Genomic DNA, 17,026 nt, shown 5'->3' with positions numbered 1-17,026 from the left:
AATGAAAAACAAGAACTTCACAGTGTTTACCTGAAGGATGAACTATTTCAACCACCTTTAAAAAGGCAGTGTTTAACTCCATCAAAAGAAAAGTGCAAGTGAAGTTTAGAGAAATGCAGGATTCTTGGCTTAGTAAGAAGGTAAATGAAATTCAGTTTTACTTTGACAGTAACAATTCAAAGCACTTTTATGATGCCCTGGAAGTTATTTATGAGCCAAAGACCTATAGTGTATCTCAGCTACTCAGTGCTGATGGAGACACATTGATTAGTGATAAGGACAGGATCCTAGAGAGATCGACTGAACATTTCCGTAGTATTCTCAATGGACAACCAATGCTGATGTCATTAACCGTACACCTCAGATTGAAGTCAATCCCTCTCTAGCAGAATTTCCAACTGAAAAAGTTTTGAGTATCATTAGGCTCTTCTAATGAGGCAAAGCACTTTGCTGATTCTATTCCAGCTGAAATTTACACTGCTCATACAAAAACTGACTAAAATTTTCCAGGTTATATTGCAAAAGGAAATTATCCCCCAGGAGTTCTAGAATGCCTCCATTGTCCATCCCTATAAAGGAAAGAGAAATAGGTTGTCCTACAACAATCACAGGGGAGGTCTCTTAGACATTACTGGCAATATTCTTGCCAGATTCTTCAATAATCCTTAACCTGGAAGGTGGTCATCTACCCAAGAGCCAGTGTGGCTTCAGAAAGGGCTGAGGAACAGTTGATATGGTGTTTGTTGCCCTGACAACTCCAGGAGAAACAATAGGAGAAGAACAGAGGTCCCTATATAACATTTGTCAACCTAATTAAGGCCCTTGATACTGTCAGTTGTGAGGGCTCGTGGAAAATTCTGGCAAAATTTTGTGGCCCCAAAAACTTCATCATTATTGCAAGTCACTTTCATGATAGCATGCTTGCCCAGGTTGTGGATAATGGGCAATATTTTCGTGCTTTCCCAGTCACCAATGGAGGGAAGCAGGGCTTGCTTGCCTGTTTTTTATTTATTTATTTTTTTGCTAGTGTGCATTTAATCAGCAAAGGACTGAAGATGGTCTGGGTTTTTATTCTGTAATGTTTCTAAGACTGTGTCCATTAAATGCAAACAAAAAAGGAAGAGGTCTTTGCAGAACAGGAGAAGTGATGCACACTTAATGTTGAGATTGAATTTAAATATTATTTATGACATGTAGCTTAGTCCATGCTCTGGCTATTTCTATGGCTTGAGCTTCATTGGTCTTCCACTGCTCGGCTACATCATTTGCTAATGGATCATCTGAATTGGGAGCACTTAACAAAGCTTGGATTGAGAGCAGCACTGTATGGATCTGCAATGCTGGAGACCAATTATCTTTCAAAATACCTAAACATATTCTTACCAACTTGTCTACATTAGAGTGATAAATTTTGCTCATGAAACATACTTCAGGAGCTGCCACTGGGTAGTCTTCTGGAAGAAATAGTTCAGGTTTAAAAGTCCCTCCTTCAAAGGGAGAATCCTGTGGGCCTGCAATGACCACATGAAAATGACATGGGTTGCTTTCATCTGGTTCTGCTTTTATCCCAGGAACTAGTTCTGCCAGAAAACACTGGGTTTCATTAATAATCTTGTAGGGCAGTCTGGCCATCTTGTCTGATCCAGAATTCAGCCTCGGGGTCTCATCTCCGGCTCCGCATGCCCTACCCACAAGTGGAAGTCCCAGTTTCACTTCTGGGAGACGTCACCTGGACGCCTTCACTGCCTCTGCCACAGAACCCCAAGGGAAATGTCTGTGCCTGCTTTTTAGCAGGATATTTTCTACAATGTTGTTGGATACTTTCAACAAGGACAAAAAGAGCATCAAAGTCAGCTACTGCACTGGGGGTAAATTATTGAACTTGAATAGGCTACAAGCCAGGACCAAAGTGGAGAGAGAATTGGTGTGTGACTTTTTGTTCCAAGATAGTTGTGCATTCAGTGCAGCCTCTGAGGCTGACGTGCAACAAAGTATGGATCAATCCTCTGCTGCTTGTGCTAATTTTGGCCTAACAATTAACGACAAGAAAACACAGATTTTCCATTAGCCAACACCACACCATATGTATGGAACTATTGGTTACAGCAAATGGAGAAATGATGAATGTTGCAGATAAGTTCATTTTCCTGGGCAGTATACTTTCCAGGGATGTACACACAGATGATGAGGTTGATGCTTGCATTACCAGAGCTAGCTCAGCATGAGTGTTGGGAGAAGCTTATGAGAGAGAGAGAAAAAAAAAACAGAGGATAGGAAGAGAAGAGAGAGTTGTGTTCAGAGCCCCACAACAGAAAGCAGAAATATGATTTCATGGCCAGTGGCAGTGGCATCTATAGTCCCCTTTTTCAAACCTAAGCTTCTGCAGAAGGAAGTTACATTTAAAAGAAAAAGGAGATATATACATTACTGTATTCGTGCAGTGTTTTTTTTTTTTTATTTCTTTGTTTCATGTGCTAGAGGAAGCTCTTGCTCTATTGATTTTTTTTAAATTTTATTAATTTATTTTGATTTATCAATAATCACTTCCATATGCTTTTGAGTTTAAAATTTTTTCACCCCTTTCCTCCCCACCACCCTCCCCAAGGCTATGCATAATCTGATTTAGGCTATACATTTACACTCCTATTAAACATATTTTCACATTAGTGGTGTTGTAAGTAAAAATTAAAACCAATAGGAGGAACCATCAGAAAGAGGAAACAAAACTCAACAGAAGAGAAGAAAAATAGCAATTCAACTTTCGTAGTTCTTTCTTCGTGTGTGGATAGCATTTTCCATTACGAGGCCTCTGGAGATGTCTAAGATCCTTGTACTGCTAGGAAGGGTTAAGTTTATCAATATTAGTCATTGCACAATGTGGCTGTTACTGTGTACAATGTTCTCTTGGTTCTGCTCATTTCACTCAGCATCAGACTATACCTTTCCAGGTTTTTCTTAAGTCAGCACAATAGTATTCCATTACATTCATATACCACAGCTTGCTCAGCCATTCCCCAATTGATGGGCATCCCCTCAATTTCCAATTCTTTGCCACCACAAAAAGAGCTGCTATGAATATTTTTGTACTTGTGAGTCCTTTTCCCATTTGTATGATCTCTCTGAGATATAGCTCTAGAAGTACTATTGCTGGGTCAAAGGGTATGTACCATTTTATAGCCCTTTGGGCATACTTCCAAATTGTTCTCCAAAATGATTGAATCATTTCACAGCTCCACCAACAATGCATTAGTGTTCCAATTTTCCCACATCTTCTCCAGCATTTATCTTTTTCCTGTTTTGTCATGTTGGCCAATCTGATAGGTGTAATGTAGTACCTCAGAGTTGTTTTGATTTGCATTTCTCTATTCAATAATGATTCAGAGCATTTTTTCATATGACTATAGATGGCTTTAATTTCTTCATCTGAGAACTGTCTGTTCATATCCTTTAACCATTTATGAACTGGGGGATGGCTTGTATTCTTATAGATTTGACTTAATTCTCTACATATTTTAGAAATGAGGCCCTTATCAGAGAGACTGGTTGTAAAAATTCTTTCCCAATTTTCTACCTTCCTTCTAATTTTAGTTACATTGGTTTTGTTTGCGCAAAAACTTTTCAATTTGATGTAATCAAAATTATCCATTGTGCTTTTTGTAATGTTCTCTATCTCTTGTTTGGTCATGAATTCTTCTGTTCTACATAGATCTGATATGTAAACTATTCCTTGCTCTCCCAGTTTGCTTATAGTATCAGGCTTTTTATCTAAATCATGAACCCATTTTGACTTTATTTTGATATGTGGTGTGAGATTTTGGTCCATGCCTAGTTTCTGCCATACTCTTTTCCAGTTTTCCCAGCAGTTTTTTTCAAAGAGGGTTCTTATCCCAGAAGCTGGGGTCTTTGGGTTTATCAAATAATAGATTACTATAGTCATTAACTACTATGTCTTGCATATTCAACCTATTCCACTGATCCACTACTCTGTTTCTTAGCCAGTACCAAGCAGTTTTGATGATTGCTGCTTTATAATACAATTTAAGATCTGGAATGGCTAGGCCACCTTCCCCTGCATTTCTTTTCATTAGTTCCCTTGATATTCTGGACCTTTTGTTCTTCCAAATGAATCTTGTTACTATTTTTTCTAACTCTATAAAATAATTTCTTGGTAGTTTTATTGGTATGGCACTGAATAAGTAAATTAGCTTAGGTAGAATTGTCATTTTTACATATTAGTTCGGCCTACTCATGAGCAACTGATGTTTTTCCCAATTATTTACATCTGACTTTATTTGTGTGAAAAGTGTTTGTAATTGTGTTCACAGAGTTCCTGGGTTCGTTTCGGGAGGTAGACTCCCAAATATTTTATAATGTGTACAGTAAGTTTAAATAGAATCTCTCTTTTTATCTCTTGCTGTTGGACTTTGTTGGTAATATATAGAAATGCCGATGATTTATGTGGCTTTATTTTATAGCCTGCAACTTTGCTAAACTTGTTGATTATTTCTTTTCCTTGATTCTCTAGGATTCTCTAAGTATATCATCATGTCATCTGCAAAGGGTGATAGCTTTGTTTCTTCTTTGCCTATTCTAATACCTTCAATTTCTTTTTCTTCTCTTATTGCTAAAGCTAACGTTTCCAGTATGATATTGAATAACACTGGTGATAATGGACTTTCTTGTTTCATCACTGATCTTATTGGAAATGCATTTAGTTTGTCCCCATTTCATATTATGCTTGCTGAAGGTTTTAGATAGACACTATTTATTATTTTAAGGAAGACTCCATATTTATACCTATGCTTTCTAGTGTTTTTAATAGGAATGGGTGTTGTATTTTGTCAAAAGCTTTTTCTGCATCTATTGAGATGATCCTGTGGTTTCTATTGGTTTTTGTGTTGATATGCTTAATTATGCTGATAGTTTTCCTAATATTGACCCAGCTCTGCATTCCTAGTATAAATCCTACCTGGTCATGGTTTATTATTCTTGTGATAAGCTGCTGTAATCTATTTGCTAATATTTTGTTTAAATTTTTTGCATCTATATTCATTAAATAAATTGGTCTGTAATTTTCTTTCTCTGCTTTGACTGTTTCTGGTTTAGGTCTCAGCACCATATTTGTATCATAAAAATAATTTGGTAAGACTCCTTCTTCACCTATTTTCCAAAATAGTCTATATAGTATTGGAATTAATTGTTCTTTAAATGTTTGATAGAATTCACATGTGAATCCATCTGGCCCTGGAGATTTTTTCCTAGGGAATTCATCAATGGCTTGTTCAATTTATTTTTCTGAGATGGGCTTATTTAAGTATTTTATTTCCTATTTGGTTAATCTGGGCAATTTATATTATTTGTAAATATGTATCCATTTCACTAAGATTGTCAAATTTATTGGCATAGAGTTGGGCAAAATAATTGCTAATTATCATTTTAATTTCCTCTTCCTTGGTGGTAGCTTCACCCTTTTCATTTTTGATACTAGTAATTTGGTTTTTTTCTTTCTTTTTTTTAAATTAAATTAACCAAAGGTTTATCTATTTTACTGGTTTTTTCATAAAACCAGCTCTTAGTTTTATTAATTAGTTCAATAGTTTTCTTAATTTCAATTTTCTTAATTTTTCCTTTGGTTTTCAATATTTCTAATTTGGTGTTTAATTGGGGATTTTTAACTTGTTCTTTTTCTAGTTTTTTTTTGTTGTATGCCCAATTCATTGATCTCCTCTTTTTCTATTTTCTTTATGTAAGCATTTAGAGATATAAAACTTCCCCTAAGAACTGCTTTCGCTGCATCCCATAAGTTTTGGAATGTTGTCTCATTATTGTCGTTCTCTTGAATGAAATTATTGATTGTTTTTATGATTTGTTGTTTGACCCAATCATTTTTTAGGATTAGATTATTTAGTTTCCAATTATTTTTTAGTCTATCTTTCCATGGCCCTTTATTACATATAATTTTTATTGCGTCATGATCTGAAAAGGATGCATTTAATATTTCTGCCTTTCTGCATTGGATTGTGAGGTTTTTATGCCCTAGTACATGGTCAGTTTTTGTGTCTGTCCAATATACCGCTGAGAAAAAAAGTATATTCCTTTCTATCCCCATTCAGTTTTCTCCAGAGGTGTATCATACCTAACTTCACTACTGTTCTGTTCACCTTCTAAACTTCTTTCTTGTTTATTTTATGGTTAGATTTATTTAGTTTAGAGAGGGGGAGGTTGAGGCCCCCCACTAGTATAGTTTTGTTGTCTTTTTCTTCCTGTAACTCCCTGAACTTCTCCTCTAAGAAGATGGATGCTATACCATTTGGTGCATGTTTAGTAATGATATTTCTTTATTGTCTATGGTGCCTTTTAGCAGGATGTAGTTTCCTTCCTTAACTCTTTTGATATGATCTATTTTTGCTTTTGCTTTGTCTGAGATCAGGATGGCTACCCCTGCTTTTTTTTACTTCAGCTGAAGCATAATATATTCTGCTCCAGCTTTTTACCTTTACCCTGTATGTGTCACTCTTTTTCAAATGTGTTTCCTGTAAACAACATATTGTGGAATTATGGTTTTTAATCCATTCTGGTATCCATTTCTGTTTTATGGGAGAGTTCATCACATTCACATTCACAGTTATGATTACTATGTGTGTTTTTTTCTCCATCCTTTTTTCCCCCTGTTTATGCTTTTCTTTCTTCTTTCTCCTTTCCCCCCCTCGCTAGTGTTTTGCTTTTGACCACTGCCTCCTTCAGTCCCTTCTCCCTTCTATTAGTCCTTTCCCTTTTCTTCCCATTTATTTGTATTGATTTTCTAAACCAATGATATCAAGCTCAAATACAAACAGGGAGCCACTAATCTGCATAGAAGGATCCCTGGCTGGAGCATATTTGCCTAGATTTAAAATATAATGTTACCTATGTTCTATTGTAATTTATTTATTTTGTTAAATATTCTTCAATTATTTTCTCAAGTATTTAATATTTTTCAATTAAATCTGATTCCCACAGCACTAAGAAATGTGTGGTTGACAGCTCTGGTCTAGTTAAAGTAAATGACTGAGAAAATGTTAATAATGCAAATTAAATTTAGAAGTTTGTCTCCAGCATTTTTTTTTCTGAGAGCCAATTCTTAAATACTTACCAGCATAGCCTTGGCTTATATTATATAGACGCTTACTCTGGTAGCTAAACAGGAATGAACCTTATTTCAGCTAGATGAAATTGGCACCTATTTCTAATAATGGCTTTTAAAAATTATGTCAAAGGCTGCATTTCACATATCCAGTCTTATTTATCAACTGTGATTGACTCTGCCAGTATTACTTTCATTCACATACTCTAAATTCCACTCAGACTATTAGTTATGTTTTCCATGAAAAATTTTCACAGCAAAGCTTCTGTTTCAGAATTATGACATATTTTAACATGAACTGATGCTGAATGAAGTGAGGAGAATGTTGTACACACTAACAGCCACACTGTGATATGACTAGCTTTGATAGACTCATCTCTTCTTAGCAATGCAAGGATACAAGACAACTCCAAAGAACTCACGATGGAAAATGCTGTCCACATCCAGAAAAAAGAACTATGGAGTCTGAATGCAGATCAAAGCACATTATTTGCTCTCTCTTTTTTCTGTTTGATTCTTCTTTCTCATGGTTTCACCTATTGGTTATAATTCTTCTTTACAACAGGACTAATGTGAAAATGGGTTCAGTATAAATGTGCATGTAGAGCACATATCAAATTGCATGCTGTCTTGGGATGAGGGGAGGGTGAGAGATAGGGAGAAAATTTGGAACTCAAACTCTTATGGAAGTGAGTGTTGAAAACTAAAAATGATTTTTTTAAAAAATTAAGTGAAGCAATCAATAACTTCAATAAAGTATCAAGATATAAAATTTTAAAAATTAATAATTTAATAACAATTTAAAGTAAAATAATGTAAATGTTTAATTAATTTTGTATTTTTAGTTAAGGAACCTTTTAAACCAATATTACCTACTGTATTCAGTATTCTAAATAACAATGTCAAACAAGGTTATACTTCAAGTTTTATATCAACATTATTTTGATCTATTTAGTTATGATACAGCAATTCCCATGATAAATCTAAAGGCTAAAATGCTTGAATAATCCTCCATTAAACAGCTACAGTTTTCTTAGTCTTAATTGAATGAACTATAATTGGGACCATTAATAATTACCAGCCCTCATTTTAAATGTCCTAATGTATCCAGTCATTTCAATAGATGTTATAAAACTCTCAATGTAAAATATTCAGCATAATTAAAGAAATTTATTCCAAACATAACATGTCAATTTTAGAGATAAAGATTATCAGAAAAATCCAAGGAGTCTACAATATCAGCAAGTCAAATTCAAAGCTTTCTCCATTGATTATAATGTTCCATCACTTCTTGAATCTTTGAAACTTAGATAAATTTCAGCCCTAATATATTCATATGACAATGTCAAATGCATGATTATTTCAGTCTAAGTGCAATGAAAGTCATAAATCAGGATCCCTAAAAGTTATTTTAATTCTCTTTTTTAAATCAATCTGTATGAGGGAAATAATGTAAATATTATTGCACCATGTTGTCTGGTAGTATAAAAAAAGAGAAGCAATCTAAAGAGGTTAAAAATATTTTAGCAATAGTGATTGGTAAATTTCACAAATTCAGTTGAACTGTACAACACAAAAATTCAAAAGCAAGTTTTCTAATACTATAGCATAACAGTAGAAACAGGAGATTTAAGTAATCCAGAAGTAAATTATAGTTCCACTATAGACTCAGACTTACTACATAATCAATAATTACCAATTAGTGATTCATTACCCATATATGAAATATACCTTACCTTTCCTCTTTGCTTATTCAGAATCAATATTCCCCAAGGTCCAGCTAAAGTCTTACTCTTTCATGAAGATTTTTCTGATACTTCCAGCTCATACTTGCCTCTCTCTCTTCTCTAACTTCCAGGCAATAGAAAAAGCACCAGATTTATAATTGGAATATCTGGACTTGATTCTAGCTCTAATGTTGACTGTGTAACCTAAGGTAAGTAACCACACTATTTCTGACCTTCAGTTTTCTCATCTACAAAATAGAAATTACATATATACGCTTTTTTGGTGAGGCATTCAGTATTAAGTCACTTGCCCAGGGTCACACAGCTAGTAAGTGTCAAGTGTCTGAGACCCAGATTTGAACTCAGGTCCTCCTGACTCCAAGGCCAGAGCTTTATCCACTGCGCCACCCAGCTGCCCCAGAAATGATATTCTTTGTACTGCTTCCTTCACTGAATTGTTAAGAGGAAAGAACTTTGCAAACTATGTGATTTCTATATGAGTGCTATCTGCATTATTGTTATTGTTATCATTCTTATTATTGTTTTTCATCTTCCCATGATCTTGCTATTTTTCTTGTTATTTATAAATGTTCTGTGGACTACTATGCAGGTGGATAGAATAATTTCTGTTTATAATTAAATAAGATTACTAGGATGTGAGCTCATCTTCAGTAGACTCACTGAAAGTATCTTCAGGATAATTCCAGTAGAAGACAGGACAACAGGAATGACAAATACATTATCCTTTTCCCAAATAATTTTAACTTCCTCTGAGATTATATGTGCATATTATATGTGTGTATAGATAAAGTTAGAGATATATAAAGTTATTGATGTCCAGTCATGTTCAGTTCAGTTTTCACTTGTGTCTGACTCTTCATGACCCCATTTGGGGTTTTCTTTGCAAATAAAAAGTGGTATATTGTAAAGTTTCCATCACTTCATTACATAATTTGCAACGATCATTAAGTCTGGGATCTTTAAGCTATTCTGTATTTTTATGGCACTACCTTGATTCAGAATTTCTATTTTCCATATCCTATATGGAATATATTCTATATTCCATTTCTATAAACGACTCTGCCTAAATCAGCTGTTTGATACTTCTTTGTTACCATATTATGAGTTGAGTACATGTGGAAATCATCCATGGTGTGCCTTTTATATGGCATTCTTAGATATTAGCTGTTTTATAGAACATGAGCTCCCTAAGAGTAGAAATTCAGTTACCTAGTTCTTCGTACTTGTATCCCAAGTTCCTAACACAATGCCAGGAACACAGGAGACACTTAATAAACATTTATTCACTGATTGATTAAACCACCTTTAGTTACATAAAGCAAATCTAGTGGCTCATATCTGTTGGCTTTTACTGTTGCTTTATGAAGTGAAATCTGTTTAGTCCAAATGTATTTCTGTACATTTTTCAACCTTATTAATTTGTACTCTGAGAACATTTATCATTGTGCATTCTATTTTTTAAAGGAAGGAGTTATAATTTTTCTATAAATGCCTTTGGTTCATGCTCTCTAAATATTTTTAAAATTCATTAGTTTATATTGGACTTTTGTTTGGACACTTCTTTGTTGCCCAGATTATCATGTAAAAAGAATTTGTTAACACTGGTATTTGGTGTAGGTGTAACACCTATTTATGTGTGTGTTAATCACTTTAAACATCTTCTTCCCATTTAGCACTGATATCAGGATGCCAGTCTCTCAATATTTTCAACCACCATTTTCTCCCTAATAACTTTATGTACTTTATGTCATGTCTACAGGAGACCAATCTATTTGTAAATATTGCCATCATTCATTGATTCGATTTGACCACTGAATTCAAGGTCATATAGCTTTTTTGTCTCTTTCTTTGGCATATCTGTAGAATTTTACATTTCTAGATTTCAAATGACGTAGTGATACCACTAAGAAAAGATAGCTTAAGCTAAAGGAGTGTTGAATGCATTTGGAGCAGAGGAAGGGTAGCCATATAGTTCTATGTCATCCATGTACATAAAATGGTAACTGTTTTGGTTTGGTTCCCTCATTAATTCATGAGTAATATTTAGTTCTGTTTTTGGAGAAATGATAATTAATTTAAGGCTAGGCATAATGTTAATAGGCCTAAATTGAAAAATACCACATCTTATTTCAATTGCTGCTGACATTATTATGTTACTGTGATTTTTTAAAAGTTGTTGTTATAATTGGTATATCAGATGGGATCACAGAATTTAGAGCTAGCACCTTCATTTTTCAGGAAATGGAACAGGAAAAGTGAAGTGATTTACCAAAGGTCACAGAGCTAATGACACAGCTAGTAACAGAGATAGAAACCATACCTCTTATTATGTCCCATTCTCTAAATATCTATATTAAACTTGCAAATGAATACCTGTGGTAAATTATGTTCATATAGATAAAGTATATCTATAATGTCCTGCTTATTCAATGTTTCACATGCTTATATCTTATCTTGGATAAGATTTTCAAGACTAGGCAGCAGGGACCATGTCTAATACTCATTTAGCTCTATAATTTCATCAATTGGATGTTCTGTTCAATCATGAAAGCTCAAACTTTCCTTGCCTGCCTATCTAGTTCTACTTTTGTCCCTATCGTCTTATAAATTCACCACAGGGAGCATATATAATTTCTATGTGTTCCTCATTTTCTCTAGATATTGAAAAAATAGAGTGGAGCACAGGCTGACCCCCTCTCATTCCTCAGGTTTCCCATGTGACCAGCCCACTTTTTTTTCTTATCACACATTTTTGTGAGGACATCATTCACTTCTATATTTCTTCAAAGATTCTTATTGGTTATATGTATATTATAGCATGCCCATTTATATTTTGTAATACATAAAATTTTAGTTCTTCAGAGATTAAAATCTTACATGTTTCAGAAAAATTTAATAGTGTAGAAAACTGATATTAAAAGGATGAGCCATTTGCTTTTTTTCTTTTATACCAAACAGCATTTAGTATGGTGCTGGAGACAGAATAGACATGTATGTGGTAAAAAATTTTGTTGATTATTACAACCCTTATGATGAATATGAAGAATATATAAAAAGTACACAAGAGAAATATTGACTGGTTACCTACCTGCTTGTTGTAGTATCTGGGCATCTTCCATATTCATTGCTTTAATTTTGCTTTGTGGAACAGAAGGAATGTAGATTTTCTTGGGGATATCAAAGTGTTCTGGAAGGCTTAATTCCGTGGTATATAAAGTGGAATTAGATTTTGCATTGTTAAAAAGCATACGAGTCTGCAATTAAACAACATAAATATAATATAAATCTTATGCATTTGCTTCTGAGATGAGGATAAATTTTTTGTTTACATTACTACAGATTTCAAGAAAACCTTTAACTTTCCATCCACCAGGAGATTTTCTTTGATCATTTCCTTAGAAATAACTGTAATTCTAAGTGATATATAAAATTGTTGACAAAGGAAAATAATATTTTATATAATCATAAAAGTTAGAAAAGATATAAGAAGCCATCAACCAGTCACCAAAAACATTTTGACGTATTATACAATAAGTGACAATTCTTCCCCCACCCACTCCCAACCAGGTCTTTCTCACATGAACTACTAGGTCTCCCCCAACTTGTAGTGTTCAAGTGATTGTTAGGACCTAAAAACTGGATTTTACATTTATTCCAACAGCAAGATGTAGAACATAAATGTCAAACTCAGACCCTAGGCTTCAAGCAGCCTGAAAAATCAAACCAGATTAAAAAGAAATCGGAAAATGTTTAACAAAATGAATAAAAGTACAATATATTATAAATAACATGAATCTGTGGCTTTAAAAGTCAATATGTAGCACACAGAGAAACATATACTGCTATTGGAGTTTGATTGACACTTACGGAGGGAATAGAGTTCCAAACATGAAATCAGGAAGACCTACGTTCAAATCCTACTTCTGCTTTTTACCAGCTATGTCCCTGGGTAAGTTGTTTAACTTTTCTTGGCCTCAATTTCCTCAGCTGTAAAATTAAGAACTTGGCTTTTAAGATCCCTTGCATCTCTAAAGCTATGTTTTGTTTTAAAATTTAATTGTGTTTAGCTCATTATTTCAATCTGCTTATATCATGTTGAATCTTGATTCTGTCAAACAATATTAGCTACTTCTTTCAGTTTTGGGTTGTCTTTAAATGTAATAATCCTCCTGTGTCTTCAAGTAGGTCTTTCAAATATACTAGCTAAGATACAACAAAAATGTCCTAACGATTTGAGGGTTGCTTAACAAACCATTTGAATATTTTTTCATATCTTTATTATCATAATCTTATTCCAGGAATCCATTAATACACACAAATATATACACATTTCAAGGAGAGCTGGTTGCATGAATTTTCCAAAGTTTATTAAGGAAAATGATGAAAATGGTTTGTAATTTGACAAGGGAACAGACTCTTCAATACAGCTTCAATAAAGCAAGGCTATTTTCTGTGACTAACAATAACAAGTATATTGTCAGAAAAAAAAATTTTAAAGGACATACAGTTTAGAAAAAGAAATAATTGTTTCTAGTAAAAGCTAGCAATTTACTCCTTTCTCACTAAAAGTTACAGGTTCATTGAACTTTCATTACACACACCTTCATTCTTAATATATACTAAATATAGCAACAATCAAAATTATTTTAAAATACAATAAAAATGATTCATAAACCATGAATCCCTATTTTAAAATGTCAGCTTTAACAAAATCAAAAAATACTTGTTTCTTTTCATGTGACCTTTTGAAATTTTTTCATAACTGTATAAATAATTACTTTTGGGATTTTTTTAAAGTTGCCTTTATATATAATATTCTGACACTGCTTTTTCATGTTTTATTACTTAACATAGATCTTTGCATATTTCTTTGAATTCATGCTATTGATTTTTATGCTACAATAATACGTCAAATGCATATGCCAAAAACTTGTTCAGCCATTTCCCAATTATTGAATAAATAGGTTGTTTCCAGAGGATGTTTTGTTTAGTTTTGACAAATAATATTAGCAATATTTTTAGCTATGTTTAAGTTTCTCTTTTTTTGTAACCTATGAATGAAACCTTAAGGCTAAAGTCCTAGTAGTAGGATCAGTGAATCAAAGAATATATAATCTATTTTGTTTTCAAAAATAATTGTGTAATTCATGGCTACATGATACAAGTAGTAAAACAGTGTATCTATTTCTCCTTGGTCTCACCTGCCTTTATTTTTAAAAAGATTTTTACTATTTTTAAAATTTAATGAATGAAATATGGTATCTTAGAGTTGTTTTAATTTTGATTTCTCTCATTTTTAGAGGATTACACAACCTTGAGGAATTGAAACTGAGAAATGTTAAATAACTTCACAAGTTATTTCACATATTCACAAGCTATTCACATAGCTAGTTTCTTAAGTGGTACTTGAACCTATGCATGTAAGTTGAGCATTTTATTTAATATATGCCAATCTTGCCTCAGGGACACATTTATTATGTGATTCTGGGCAGGTCATTTAATACCTCTTAGCCTCAGATTTCTCAGTTACAAAATGTGCATAATAACATCTGTCACACAAGATTGTTATGTGAATGAAACAAGATATGTATGCAAATAAATTTATAAAATTTAATGTTCTATCAGTTGGCTTTTATTATTATTACAATACTGAGGGTAATATATTTAAAAATATTGTCTTAAGCCAGTCATGTATATTGTATATTTTTCTATTATTTAATTTTTATGTTGTTTCAATTCAATTATTTTAGTCACTGCTCTGGGAATTTAAATCTGCTTCTTTTTTGTTCATTTGTTTGTTTTGTTTGTTTGTTTTGAGCAAAGAATAGTATATTGGTAAGTGAATTACCAAGAACTTGATCTATTTTGTTGAGATTATAATAATTATGTCAGTTGATTATATCAATAGAATTATTTTTTTATCATTTTTTCAGTTTTTGTTAACAAAATATGGAGATGTGATTTTATCTTATTTGTTGCTATATTACTGAAGCTCTATGAAGTAGCTATTGAACATAATAAAAATCCATTAAATAGCTGTTTAAAAGAATAATAATTATTTTGATTGTTTCTTTTTGCTTTTCCAAATATACCAGTATATAACATTGAGTCATAGAATGTCCAGGGTGAAAGGTAATTCATTGACCATCTAGTGCAGAGTACAGCTAAAGATAAATGGCCATACATCCAGTCTTTGATTGAAGACCTTCAATGAGGGGGAGCCTATTTTATCCCAAGCAGCCAATTTCATTTTTGGAGAACTCTAATCATTTAGAAGTTTTTACTGACATTAAGCCTAAATTTGTCTTTTTACCACTCCTACCCATTCTTCCTCGTTCTGCCTTCTGGGCTCAAATGTAACAAAGCTAATAGCTCTACCAATGACAATTCTTCAAAAACTTGGAGAGAGCTAGCATGTCTCTCATCTCCTCTGCTTTCCCTCAAGAGTTTTCCAAAGTAAACATCCTACACCTAGAACTTTCAACTGACATACATATGAAATGGAATAAAGGTATATTACTCTCTTGTTTTGCCAATTGCTGGATGCTCTCTAGCTTCTAAGTGTCCAGTATTGACCTCATCACATCTAAAGCTGAACTTACTTGATTTCCTTCATAATCCATACTCATCTTACCTTCCCTATCTCTGTTAAAGATAACCACCATCCTTCTAGCCAACCCAGTTCAAAACTTTGGTGTTATGACTCTCTCTCTTTCACTCCAAATGTCCAATAAATTTTCAAATCTTATTATTTTTACCTCTACACCATTTCTGGTATCTGTTCCATTCCCTTTACTCACATAGATATCACAAGGGAATGACTCTGAGCATGTCACTGCCATACTTAATAAAATACAATAGCTCCCTATTATCTTTAGGATTTAATAGAAACTCCTTTTCTGGACTTTCAAAGTTCCTCATGTTCTGATCCCAACCTACCTTTCCAACTTTATGTAACAGTTTATTTGAAGTTATCCCATGTTTCAAAGAATCTCAGAGTAAGTATCTACTCAAAAATCATAGCCTATAAGGACCTTTCCAATGTGCGTTATAGTACAGCTATGAGAAGACATATTAGATCAAACAAAATTTTTTTTAAGAAAATGACATAACAAATTGAGGCAGTCATTCAATAAGTATTGTACTAAGCACCTAAACTGCATCAGATAATGAACTAAGTTGTAAAATGAAGAGACAAAAGACAAAGAAAGAGAAAAGAAAAAGAGGAAAGGCAAAAAAAAAATTATTGGCCTAAAGGTGTTTATATTCTAATAGGGGATACTGCATCTAAATAGAAATCTATATATGATATATACAGACAGATTTGTTTGGCTCGGTTTCCTCAACTATAAAATGAAGAAAATAATAGCACCTACCTCCCAATGTTGTTGTAAGGATCGCATGAGATAATATTTGTAAAGCACATGTTAAGGAATTGATAATACTTTTGTTTCCCTTTCTTCCTTCCTTCCTTTGTTCCTTGAAACAAGTCAAGAATTACAAGACATGGAGTTAAGAAAGGAGAGCAGTCTGGGAATGAGGAATTGCCAATGCAAAGGCATGGAAATGGCAAATAGAGAGCCTTGTAAGAGAAATAGTTCAGTATGACTGCCCGCTGAATTCATAGAGAGAAAATAGAATGCAAAAAGACTAGAAAAGCAGGAAGGGGTCAGGTTTTGAAGAGTGTTGAACACCAAATAAAAGATTTCATATCTGATCCTGAGGTTAATAGCAAGCCATTTAAGTTTGTTGAATAAGAGATAACATTTTCAAATCTCTGTATTCAAAAAAATCACTTTGATAGCTATGTGGAATATACATTAGAGTGGGGAAAGAATTGAGGCAGAGACCAAAGAGGAGACTGTTGCAGTTGTCTAGGCTAGATGTGATGAGAGTCTGAACTGGGGTAGTAACTATATGAGGGGTAGAAAGGGATGTATATGAAAGACAAGGTTAAGGTTGAAACAATAAGATTTGGGAACTGATTAGGGTGATTAGGGTGACTTAGAGTAAGGAATTTAGGGTGACACTGAGGTTGGGAGCCAAGGTGACTAGGAAGATAGTTGTGCCCTTTATAGTAATTGTTGTTGTTGCTCATCCTTCATTCCAGAAGAGGACCAATGACATCAGAAGGACAATGTCTTGACTTGCAAGT

General features: G+C 33.4%; 1 protein-coding gene and 1 pseudogene across 1 annotated transcript in view; both read right to left on the bottom strand.

Annotated features, from left to right (window-relative positions):
* The window catches only part of CFAP47 (cilia and flagella associated protein 47), an 890,592-nt gene that overhangs the window by 498,213 nt on the left and 375,353 nt on the right, over positions 1-17,026 (bottom strand). The window contains 1 exon segment of the mRNA XM_078146130.1: positions 11,960-12,125. Coding sequence (XP_078002256.1) covers positions 11,960-12,125 — 166 coding nt within the window.
* On the bottom strand, positions 1,174-1,632 carry LOC110201690 (ubiquitin-conjugating enzyme E2 N pseudogene; annotated as a pseudogene).

Source organism: Phascolarctos cinereus, unplaced genomic scaffold (genome assembly GCF_003287225.1).
Source record: "Phascolarctos cinereus isolate Bilbo 61053 unplaced genomic scaffold, phaCin_HiC Scaffold_726;HRSCAF=1367, whole genome shotgun sequence".
Taxonomy (NCBI): Eukaryota; Metazoa; Chordata; class Mammalia; order Diprotodontia; family Phascolarctidae; genus Phascolarctos; species Phascolarctos cinereus.
The sequence above is the reverse complement of the archived record's forward strand: the minus strand, read 5'-3'. Positions and strand labels throughout refer to the sequence as shown.